The 12216-nt window shown below is 33.4% G+C and overlaps 1 protein-coding gene across 4 annotated transcripts in view; it reads right to left on the reverse strand.

Annotated features, from left to right (window-relative positions):
* Positions 1-200: 200 nt before the first annotated feature.
* Sf3b1 (splicing factor 3b subunit 1) overlaps positions 201-12216 on the reverse strand; it is a 299209-nt gene continuing 287193 nt past the window's right edge. Inside the window, exons 22-24 of one of the 4 annotated variants that reach the window (XM_090372203.1) lie at positions 10743-10959; positions 6744-7157; positions 201-249 (exon numbers count right to left, since the gene is read on the reverse strand). In XM_090372203.1, coding sequence (XP_090228329.1) covers positions 6999-7157; positions 10743-10959 — 376 coding nt within the window. In that variant the 3' untranslated portion in view covers positions 201-249; positions 6744-6998. Of the gene's footprint in view, positions 250-6734; positions 7158-10742; positions 10960-12216 lie in introns of those variants that run through there. The other 3 variants (XM_090372195.1, XM_090372209.1, XM_090372200.1) reach the window with 3 other exon arrangements.

The raw sequence follows: 12216 nt of genomic DNA on the forward strand, positions 1-12216 counted from the left end.
TAGTTTCAAGTAACTTTATAACAGACTTATTACCAAACTGCATACACACAGTTTTCACAGCTAAATAAGAATTCATGAAAGATGATTTTTACAGAACACCATCAGATGGTGTATATTTAATATTTAATTAAATTAAAAGAAAATGTTTAATTTTAAAGATATTAATAGCATTTCACTCAGTATCTCTTCTCTTCTAAGTATACATTTTCCCTGAATAAGTTTCTTTGTTTTATCACCTCATACTTTATGCTAAAAGAAATCACAAGACTTTTTTTAGAAGTTTATCAGGTGTATGGTTTTAAGATGGCACTCTGGTTAATACATCTACTGGTGTCATAGGATGGTGCTTTTTATTTTTTAATCCACTTTTATAATTATTTTATTTTTTTATGTTACATTCAATTTTCTAAATGTAATTGTGCATTGCTCAGTAAAGGATCTACAACTGCTTGATTATAGATAAAAAAAAAAAAAAAAAAATAGTTCCATTGTGTGCAAACATTGTACCACCTGATTATCAACAATGTGGTAATGACAAAAGTTAAAAAAAATATAAAATAAAATAAAAAGCACTTCTTTCTATATATGAATAAATCAGTATTTATAATAAAAATGTACACAGATTACAGTGCATCCAAGAAAAATTTTTCTTGGATGACCATTCGTCAAAGGAGTGAATCAGAGCTGATCGTACCCATAAATTGTATGATGATGCTTTGACTGATTACATGATCAGTTAACTGTAACTCATGATACAGGTGCACATTTAATCCAATTTTTTCCTCCTCCACTGATCACAAACGTTGATTTCTCAGTTCAAATATATGCACTCAATTTAAAGAGAATGATAAATGTTCTTCACAGTTAAAAGGTAACTTTCCCATTGGAGAATTAAAAAATAAATATAAGAATTCTTGAAGAATTCACAAGGCATCTGAAATTTTAAAATTTTGTGCACATAATAACAGAGTGCCAAGATTTGTTTTTACTGCCATAACAGTCAGGCAGCTCAATGTACAAGAGCTGTATGTTAAAACAAACTCCATTGTTTATTATTTATAATTGCACATATCTTCTAAAAAGAGAATATTCTCAACTACCTATGCAAACTGTTGACTCCTTTGATGTTACTTTAGGGCAGCTGAGCAACAGCACAATGTTGGTAGGTTTAGCTTTAAAAATGTTTCATTATATAAAATTTGTGTGTAGGGAAGAAATTACCCACAAAGTTCTTCTCATTTGAATTAAATCATTCTAATGTCCTGAATTTTTTTTTTTTTTTTTGTGCACATTGTTTTAGTATATAGTAGTGTGTAATGTTTTCTTTTCATGCAGCTTCCATAATTAATTGTTTCAGTAAATAGTAACTTATTTACGTAAGTACTATTTTTATTTTTGCTTTATTTTTAAACAAATAAAGCAGAGAAAAAAAAAAATGAAACAAATTACATAACCAAAATAAATTTTCATATTGCAATTAAACATCTTTCTGTCTACCACTCTCAGCTGTTCTAAAGTGATGTCAACTGATCCTGGCTTGTGTATTAAGAGCAATTTGTGCTAAATGAAGTTTACTGAAAACAATAATACAAAAAAAGAAATGTCACTTTTTTTTTTTTTTTTTTTTGGTTGAATAAAAAATATAACAGCAGATAATATCCAAAAATATGACTCTCTCTAGAAGGCATGTGCAATTATACATAATAAACAAAGCAATCTTGCTATAATATGCGAGAAATTTACCAATTTTTTTCATAGCATAACTATCTTTCTCATGTTGACTAGAATACTGAATTACAATTCGCTATTAATAAGTGCCACTAAAAATTTTTCTCGATTAATACTAACATGTTCCGAACTTGTACTTCAAACCCATTTAAATCAAAACGGATGTATTTTGGTCCCTTCAACTTTGAATTAACAAGGTTACTGTATAAGGTAAATTTTTGTAAACAGGATCTAACATCCCTTTTCTTGACATTACTTTTAGAATAGCAAAACCGCTAAAATCAGGTATAAAGTACATATGAATAGATGGAAACTGTGTGCAATTTGAGATACCTGTTTTATTATTTTTTGTCCCCCTGTAGCAGGATGGTGCACTTCTTTTTTTTCTTTCACCTTGCATTGTGAATTCTGCAGTCAACAAATCAATAACATTCATCCACTTTATCTATGGTCCTGGACTGGTTACTATTCTTTTCTTTTGCACAGACATCAGGATACCAGTGTTGAGTGAGTTAAATGAAAAGAGGCCAGAAGTGAAGTTATTACAAATTATAAGTAAACAAGACATTGGGAACAGATCAGAAATAATAATGAGAATATTCTTGAATTCAAGTGAAATCCCTGTGGATGAGATATGTACAAACAACTCTCCTGTTCACAATGGTCTGGCTACAGTGATCAAAGGGTGAATGAGCAATTGTGTGTCTATTAGTTCTATAGTCTGGCTTCTGTGCCAGTGAAGATTTGGAGTCCTTAGTTAAGGATTTAATAAAGGAATCACAGCTTGCCTGTGATTCCTTTTAAATTTGGATTGGATAAAAACCCAATCTCATTTAAAATGAGAACTTTGTGTAAAAGAGTGCAAGAGACTAAATTTATAAGCAACATTCTTTTCTTAGCATTATGTAACATTCTCAGCATTTTGTAATTTGTCTCAAAAAATGTTGAAAATTATCACTATAGCAATCATAACAAAATGTGTTTGAAAACCTGTATGGTGTTGGATATGCTACCTTTCAGTTTTTCCAGTGAGTGTTTGTATTAGCTGTAGGCATTGTCTTTCATAAAGGAGGGGGTGGGGGACTAATGGCAAGGGTGGTAGCAGTATTCCTTTGGAAGTCTTGCAATCTCTCAACAAGAGAGACAAGCTGCCTCTCTTGTTGGCCATAGATTCATGTGAAGTGTGGTTTGTTGCACTGTTTTTGTATTGGTAAGCCTAAATTATGCAAGGGAAGGAACTTTTTCTTCCAAAAATAAATAAAACAATATCCATATTATTCACATTTCCACAACATAATCATCCAATTATCTTTAAACCATATTGGGAGGCAATTTATTCCAATGTTTGACAATTAACTTCATGAGATCCAGTCTTCTGTTATTCCCTGAAATTTTATATTTGTGCCCCTGGTTCTGTCTCCCCTATAAGGGAGAACAGACCTTCCTCATTCATTTTACTCAATCCCTTCAGCTCTTTATCTCAATCTCTAACTGTCAAACTTTGCATTCCACATATTTAATGCTATTATTCATACAGGCATCAATTTGCACTCATCACTGACCTGATTGATTTCTTTGAACTCTCTTCAGAAGTTCTGTCTTTTTAGGTATGACTCCAGACCTGAATACATTATTCCAGATCTGGTCCAACCACCACCTTGTAAAGAGCATAATGATGTCCTCCCTACTAAGCTCTATAAATTATGAACAGGACACCATGCTCCCTAGATGCCTATTTACACTGCATAGAAAATTTCATATCAGATTAGTCATTACACCTTGAACTGCTTTGGCTTCTCTCCCCTTAGTTTATACATGGCTCCAGGATTTCTGATCCCCAAATGCATAACCTTCATGAGCATTAAAGTTTAGTTGCCATTTTTAGGAACATACAGAGAGTTGGCTTTGCATTAGCAACACCTATCTAATACTTCATGGGGCAAACTTTTCCATAACCCAGCCATACACATCTTTGTAAGAACTCCAGTGTTGCAGAATGTGTCCATGCCCACATATTGTTAGGTTGATGGTAGTAGCACCTGAATGTCCTTCAGTAGTTCCTAAACATGCTCAACTGGGTTAAGATTTGTGAGTTGGGTCCATTGGAGGACAGAGAATTCACTCTTGTGTTCCTGAAACCAGTTAGCAACCTACTGGACTTTGTGGCATGGTGTGTTGTTTCCTCGATAGATGCCAGAATTGTCTGGATACGCTATCATCACAAAGAGATGTACTTGTTTGGAGACAATAGAAAGGTAGGCATTTTCACCAAGCTGTTGATTAATGGCAAACAGAGGACCCATGACATGCAACAACAGTAGTCCCTAAACCATAATGTTGTTTGTTTGTTATTTGGTATTTAGGAGCATTAGCAACTAAGGCCACATTGCTCTGGGGATATGCAGAGGTCATTCCCTGACCTTTCTGCATCCTCCATATTTGGTGGTCACGGGCTTGAACCCCGGTCTAATCAAGAAGTGTGTGCTACACACTACTGCTCCTGGCTATGGAGGCACCATCCTAAACCATAACACCACTGCCTACAGTCTGCTGAACACTAACAGCACATATCCAGGTGTCATGGAAATTTATATATAATCCTTTTAATGCTTCTCAGAATCTTTTTAGTGCAGTATGCTACCACAAAGAGCACAGTCCTCATTCCAGTGGTATAGTGGAAATCCCAGAATACCTGGTAAGAAGGGGGTGCTGAAGACCTAAGTGGGGGATTCTAATGGTTGCCCGTGGGGGGGGGGAAGCAGGAGGAGGATAATTCTGCTGCACACTACCTCGCTTGAATAGAGAATGTCCTGTGCTAAAGGTGCATGTCCGCATTTAGATTTTCCTTTTCTTTCTCCAATCTCTTAATCCTCTTTTGTATTGTATCTCTTCCCTATTGTTATGGATTCTAAGAAGACCTGGGGAGAGAAATTACTCGGAAAATTAATCAATGAGATTTGTCCGTATCAATATGAAATGATCAGCTGAAATGAAGAATTCAGTGCAATTTCAAATCTTTGTGTGTGAATGTGTCTTTAAAACTTGGGAGAAACAAACAACTGTAATTTTTTAAAATTTTGATTCTGTAGTTAATTTTTATTGTGCTGCATTAACTGAATTCTGTTTTTTTTTTTTTTTTTACCTTTAAATGGCAGGGAGAAAAGAAAAATTTAGACAATCAGCGAGAAAGGGAAAATAATTTGTGACTTAAAATGGAACAAGCAATATGCCCATTTTGGGGAAGAATTACTATTGCTTTTGAAAAACATGCAAAAAAGTTGTGAAAGTGTGAACGGATAAAGCAATTTGTATTCCTATTAGTGGCTCTTTACTGAAACTACAAGCTTAAAAATGGTAGTGATATTTTACCGAAACTACAAGGCGGAAAATAGTTGTTTCCACAGTCTCGATTACAAGACTGCGGACAACAACCTTGTGATTGCCGAAATGTTGACAGATGAGGATGTTCTCGAAGCTGTCAGAGAAAAAAGGGGCTTTAAAAGATGACAGCAAGGAAGATGGTGGAGAGTGTCCAGTTAATATAGTGTTGAGTTCGGAAGCACTAACTGCTTTAAAAACTCTTTCTTTTGTTTTATGAAACCAATGACATCTATCTGGAATTTCAAATTTATCTCAGTAAAATGAAAGACATTGCTCATAAATTTCACTTTAAAAGAAATTTGAAAGAAAACAACACTGGAAGACTTCTTTAAAAAATAAAACCAATCTATTATATCAACACTTTTTAATAATGAAATTATTTTTCTTTTGAATTATTTATATAGTGCATAAATAAATTGTTAATATGAGCTAGGGTTATTCAATGTTCATGTTGTTTTTATTCCTTTTAATAAGTACTGTGTATGAATAACTGGAAAAGTAACACATAGCTACAATAACAGATATAATGAGTAACGGTAATAAAGAGCGATATTCTTTGGTCCCCTGAATCTTGTTATAACCAAGTTTGACTGTATTATGTATTTATTTTTTTGGAGTGCCAGTCACTTTTAATAACAAAATCTCACCAATTCACAGGCAATGACATAATGAAATGGAGAAAATTTCATGAATTTTTTTTCCATTTCAGTATTATGCCATTTAGAAAGGTGAAAACGAATATAATACATAAATTAGGAATGAGCAGATGGCTAAAGAAGATAAATATCATGAACCTACACTTTACATTCCATCAAACTTAACCGTTAACCATGCAATTTTAACTGTTATGAAAAGTCATTCAGCTAAGGAAATTAAGGTAAACATAGAATAACAAGGAAACAGCCAACTCAGTTGATGAAATAAAAGAATTATAGTACCAATATACTGTTTTCTATAAATACAGAAACCCTGATAAACAAAAACTGTCTTTCCACAAAGGGTCCCTTGACGTATGTGATCATTAAACAAAGGACTACAGTTGTGGAATAAGGAAATCTGCAAATTAATTGAAATAAGTTGAAAGAAATAATGAGAAAATACTGAGATACTCATGTGTAAACAAGAAGTTTAATAATAATTACACGCAGTGTCTCAAAACCAAAAATTGAATAAATATATTTTTCTAGTGAATGCATTCCACTAGCAGCATAACAGACTACGTTAAATAAAGATGCATTGCCATTACTCATGAAATTTTACCATTTCAAGGAAAGCAGGGTGATAGGCGACAATGATATGGCCCTCAGGTGTTACAGATTCTTTTGGCTGGAGCAACGTAAATTGGTAATCTATGTTGAAGAACCCAGCCACAGAAGAACTGAAGAAAATCAGTGCACTAAGGTCAGCAATTGTATATGACTAAAGCAACGTATGGTAGAAGGAAACTCTGAGACAACATCCACCCATTATTTCTTGGAATATAACAGTTGCACAATGATCAATCAGCAATACTTTTCATACTGCACTTGTAAATAATTTTAAAATTTTTTTATTAAAGTAAAATACAAGTGTACAGAAAAGCAATGACTATGAGGTGATATGATTTTCAAAAAAATAAAAAATATTTTACCTACACAAAATACAAGATCAGGTTGAATTCTCGTCATGAGGCAGGTGAAGTATTTACTCATTTGCTTTTAAAGCAAAGAAGAACATAAATAAAATTTTCTAATGGTGAAGTTTAAATTTAAAATGTCACGAATGTCCTTGCCTAATGCACATCTCAACTAGCTGATGACTCCCTGACAGTGTAAAGCATTAACAAAGTCTCATTTGTACAGTAATTAACACAGAAAATGGTCGTATTCAAAACCTTGACTTTTTTCATTTTATAAAATATATTCCAGTTCATGCCGAGTGAAGCTATTTCTGGAATCATCGGGAACTTTTGGGTAACCACCAACTAAGGAATCTTGACCACCAATGTAAAGCGTATTATATATTTTCCAATAAACATCTCTTACTTTACGAGCAGGATGAAAGAGGCCCTATAGAAAATAAACAAAAATTTCCTATTATTATAAAGAAATACACTAAACTAAATTTAAATAATTTCCTTTATTATTTCTTAACTGATATCCCACTTTCACTTTACAAGTCTTTTTCTGATTTCAGTATTCAAAAACTAAACACTGTAGAAGTGCACAGAATATTTTATTCTATGCACTTATACAATTTTTTTATAAATATGCAAATATATGTGTATTCGTGAAAATCTTATGCAAATATTCTATGCACTTATATAATATCACATATTCCCAGATCTAATCAAAAAGACACAGATAAGTGGGTATCATTTCCTTGATACCCAGTTATCTGTGTATCTGGTTATCTGCTGTGTCAATTGCAGCATTTACAACCATAGTTACCAATGCACCAATAAACCCACAACAACAAAAACATCGTTTGATCCTTTGCACTTGTTTTGCAATTAAGTTTTAAGTATTTTACAATCACTGGTGAGATAATTGTAATTTAACATTATACAAATAATAGCTAAATTTAGTGGATTGCTTATTTTATGTCAGTCCTAAAACCAGCTACTTAATTTCATTTTTATAGCAATTTTACAATGGCAAAAAAAAAATTAAAAAACTGAGATTATGTCAGAAAATTCAATTACTGATTATGTATACTTCCTATTAAGTTAATACCTATAGCCACTAAATCCCTCCCTCCACTTTTTTTTTATTTACCTTAAAAATTTATTTTAAAAAAAATCTCCTTAGTAGTGAAGATACCCAAGAGCAAAAAGGATCCAAATCATCTGATATTTCCATGCCAATTGTCATTGTCAAGTGTTTGTAACACTGGGAGTAACAAAGTAGCTAAAAATAAGTATGTAACTAAAGTGAGTAAAATCGATTTTTTTTTTTTTACTTGTTTCAGTATGCAGATTGATAATCATTTATTAACTGAAATGAGTCAAGAGACTGCCTGTGGTGTTCTTATTAATTATGATCAGAATATCTGTAAATCCAGACAATTTAAAACGATCTGGGCTTGGACCAATCTGATTCATCCCCTTCCTTCTAGAGTTTACATAAGTAAACAAGCCTTTGCTGTTTTTCTTTGCATCCTTTGCCAAAGATTTATCATAATCTGCTTTCACTTGCCTAACCTCCTTTGTGACTTGATTACAACACCATAGGCTTCTGTGTCACCTGATAATTTATATGCACCCCATGCATTTTTCTTCTCTGCCATGAGTCTCAGTTCATCTGACATCCATTTAGACTCAAACCTTGAACAGTATTTCTTAGTAGATATGAAAAGCTTAGTAGATTCCATGATTAATTCCTGAATGCTTCCCATATAAAATTTTCTGCTGGTATATCATCAGTTTTTCCCACTGTATAGAATTTAATAACTGCCCGAGACCACTGTAGTCACCTTTACAAAAGCAAAAATCCTTCCCTTACCCCTGGTGGTAGTTACATCTTTAAGTAAATCCCACATCAGTACACTGTGAATATTGCCACCTATTATCTGCAAATTCTTAATGCATGAATAATCACTGCTGATAATCAGATCAAGAGTATTACTCCCTCTGGTTGCCTTTCAAACATGCTGCTGCAAAACAGTCATCAAATAAATCCACAAGTCTTGCTAGTGTGTGAGTGATCAACACACAGGTTATATCTGGAAAAATAAAATCCTCCATTATAAGACATTATGATTTACTGGCCCTCTATTTCTCTGTACTAATCACAGTCATTAGGCTTATAACACACTCTTACTCTCATTTTTACTTTCCCAGTGCACCAAACCAACTCAACATAGCACTGGCCACCCATGTCAACTGGTTGCACTGCTTTAGATTTTGTGTTTCCTAACTGACAGCATAACTCCTCCTCCCTTCCTATCCATTCTGTACACATTGTACTCCCCAAATTCCAATTCTGCATTCTTTATAACTGTGTGACACCACCTCTCTGATATCCCAACGATATGCACCTTTGATGTCTTAACCAGTACTTCAAATTCATCGAATTTATTTACTATACTTCTAGCATTGGTGTACATGAACATATACAGCAGGCCTAGAAATCCTGGGCACCTTGCTTTCCAGGTTACGGCACATTCCAATAGAAAGAGTGCAAGAATCACTTTCACTTTGCCTGTGGCTATTTTTAATCTATTAGTCTGTGTATCCTCCAAAAGCTAGCCTTGCAACCTTTATATTTAAGTGTATCCCAACAGTTCCCAAACTACTTAGATTTACAGACCCTTCAAAAACCAGAACAAGTTCGCAGACCCTCCTAAAAATAGTCTTAAGTTCCCTACGTGTGTGTGTGTGTGTGTGTGTGTGTGTGTGTGTGTGCGCGCGCGCGCGCGCTGGATTTTCTGAAAATTCAGTTTCATGTATGAAACAACTCAACTTTATTCTTATACAGATATATAATAACTTTATTTATCATCAATTTGCTATACATAGAAATAATAATTTGAAATACGTGCTAATCGTATTGAAAATAAGTAATGTTCTAAAACGAAATTTGTTGTGATTCTATCAGTATATTTTTTAAGAAAATAAACACATATTACTTGATACCTTCTGAATGTTTTGTGGGCCCTCTGGAACTGGTCTACAGACCCCAGTTTGGAAAACACTGGTGTATCCCATCCCTGTAAAAGCAGTCTCTCCTGTTAACACATACAAACCATGCTGAGAAAAAAATTCTACCCCATTGAGCTTTGCACAATCTCTCCAGGACCAAATTGACAAGGCTCTCATCATATACTACCTTCTATCATGTCTGGGTAGAAGTGCAGTCCCTTTTAAATTTAATCCTACAGGTAAAGTATTTTTAATAATTGCTAATTTTTTCGTTATTTTTATTCTTTCTATAATGAGAATTTAGCTATGCAAATATCAGGAGAGAGTCACATACATCATGGAAGCCTCACTTTTATATTAACTATAATAGCAATACAGTAACTAGAAGCTCTACTTCTAGTTACCTGCCTTCCTGACAACACTTTTAGAGCTTAATTATAAATTGAAAGAATTTAAAGGTAACAAGCAAGTAAACAGTAGTATTTTCACCCCATAATGTGACTCGAGTTTGCTGCTTAATGGCTGTTCCATCCAGAAGACTTTTTTGTATCCCCCCTTTCCTCCCAGCTTGGGACTAAGTTTTGAATAAATTTTTCAAGGCCATGGTTATAATACTCAGAGCAGTATCAATTTTATAAACTGATTTCATTCCAAGAATGAGAACTCTCCAAGATACAGCTACCAAGAAATGCAGCAATAAGTCAGGTTCTAGTAATCAAAAGCTCATTGAATGTAAATGTAAAAAAAAAAAAAAAAAACTGAATTTGCAACAGTATAATAGATCTGGTCTTTTTCTTTTGTTTTTATTTATAAATTATTGCTTTTTTTAATAATAGTATTTATGAAAATCTGCTGTCTAATGTCATATTGCATTGGTAACCTACAAGAAATTGCATTTACACAAGGTTAACATTCATTAATACTAAACCTTACATTCATATCCCTCAAATAAATTTTTATTTCTAATTAAAAGAAATGTAGTAAAAAAAAGTAATCTGTACATATTTATTACCTGAAACGAATACTGTAAGATCTTGATAGGTCCTAAGGCTACTCTTAAACCTTCCACAGAACCCATAAATGCTTGTACCAAGTGTGGGGATGTCTCAAAGATATTTGGCCAGACATAATTGAGAAGGTGTACCAATGCATCTTCACATCCAAATCCATACACTCCTAAAGACATGTGCTGAATTGCTGCACATGCTGTTTGCCTGTGAACTAGATCCCTAAATATCAATTTAAAGAAAGTAATGTCAATGAATGAATATCAATATGTTATTTGATAACTTAATATTCTGGAAAAAAGTTTTAATAATGATTTTACTTTTAAAATAATTTTCTAACATTGTCTCCACTCCCAATAACCAAGGGAATACAGACCTTCAATAGGTAAGTGAAAAATAATAACAAAAACCCATGAATTCTGATAAAGGCTATACAAATAAAACTAATACTTTTAATAATATAACTGCACAAGTAAAAATGAAAAGAACCAATGAGGGAAGCGATTAATAAAACTCATTTAATCTAGGGAGTTGTGAAAGGTGCTAAAGGCATTCTAGCATAATAAGTTTATAAAATACCTCTACATGCATATTTCAATCCCCATCTTTACTGTAAGTGTTGCAAAATTACACATTCATCAAGATAATGATTTTGGCCATTTTTAATATGCTTTTAGCATTAATTTAATGAATACTTTCCATTGATTGTCCTCCACCCCACTGCTTCAGCTACTGTGTAAACATGAGTTGTGTGTGCATGTCAATCCATTTGTGCAATGCAACTGCTTGTGTTTTATAAATCTAATTTTTGTGATAACTAAAGAACATGAACAAAATTTTGGTTTTTTTTTTTTTAGGAGCATTAGCAACTAAGGCCATATTGCTCCGGGGATATGCGGTGGTCATTCCCTGACCTTTCTGCATCCTCTGTATTTGGTGGGCATGGGCTCGAACTCCGGTCTAATCAAGAAGCGTGTGCTATGCACTGCTGCTCCCACCCACCTGGCTACGGAGGCACCCATGAACAAAAGAACTACCTTCAAATTAGAAAGGCAATGACAGTGAACCTGAAATATGAAGATTGATTTGCACAAATTTACCATAAACAAATTAGTTTCCATGGGAACAAGGAAACACTTTCCCACAGAAAAAAATGACTAGTGAAACTTTTCATGACAACTGTACAGAGAGAAGCATCAAGTCCCCTGTGAGCCAAATGATATGGTCTACATCACAAATATTTTAAAGGAAAGTCTTATTCAAGACTAAACTAAATGCATGCATGCTTTTTGCTATTATCAATCGTGTAGACAGATTTTTCCATCTACATCTGCATCTTTGGGTAACTCAGAGTAGAATTATATAGAATAAATAATTTTGAATTATTCATAGTCAATAAGTTGTTTTCAAACAACTTTAAATCAATAAGCAAGATTTTTTCCAGAGCTCCACAATCTGATATTTATCATGGTCTGAAAA

Source organism: Mastigoproctus giganteus, chromosome 1 (assembly GCF_048544385.1).
Source record: "Mastigoproctus giganteus isolate SK-2022 chromosome 1, ASM4854438v1, whole genome shotgun sequence".
Taxonomy (NCBI): Eukaryota; Metazoa; Arthropoda; class Arachnida; order Uropygi; family Thelyphonidae; genus Mastigoproctus; species Mastigoproctus giganteus.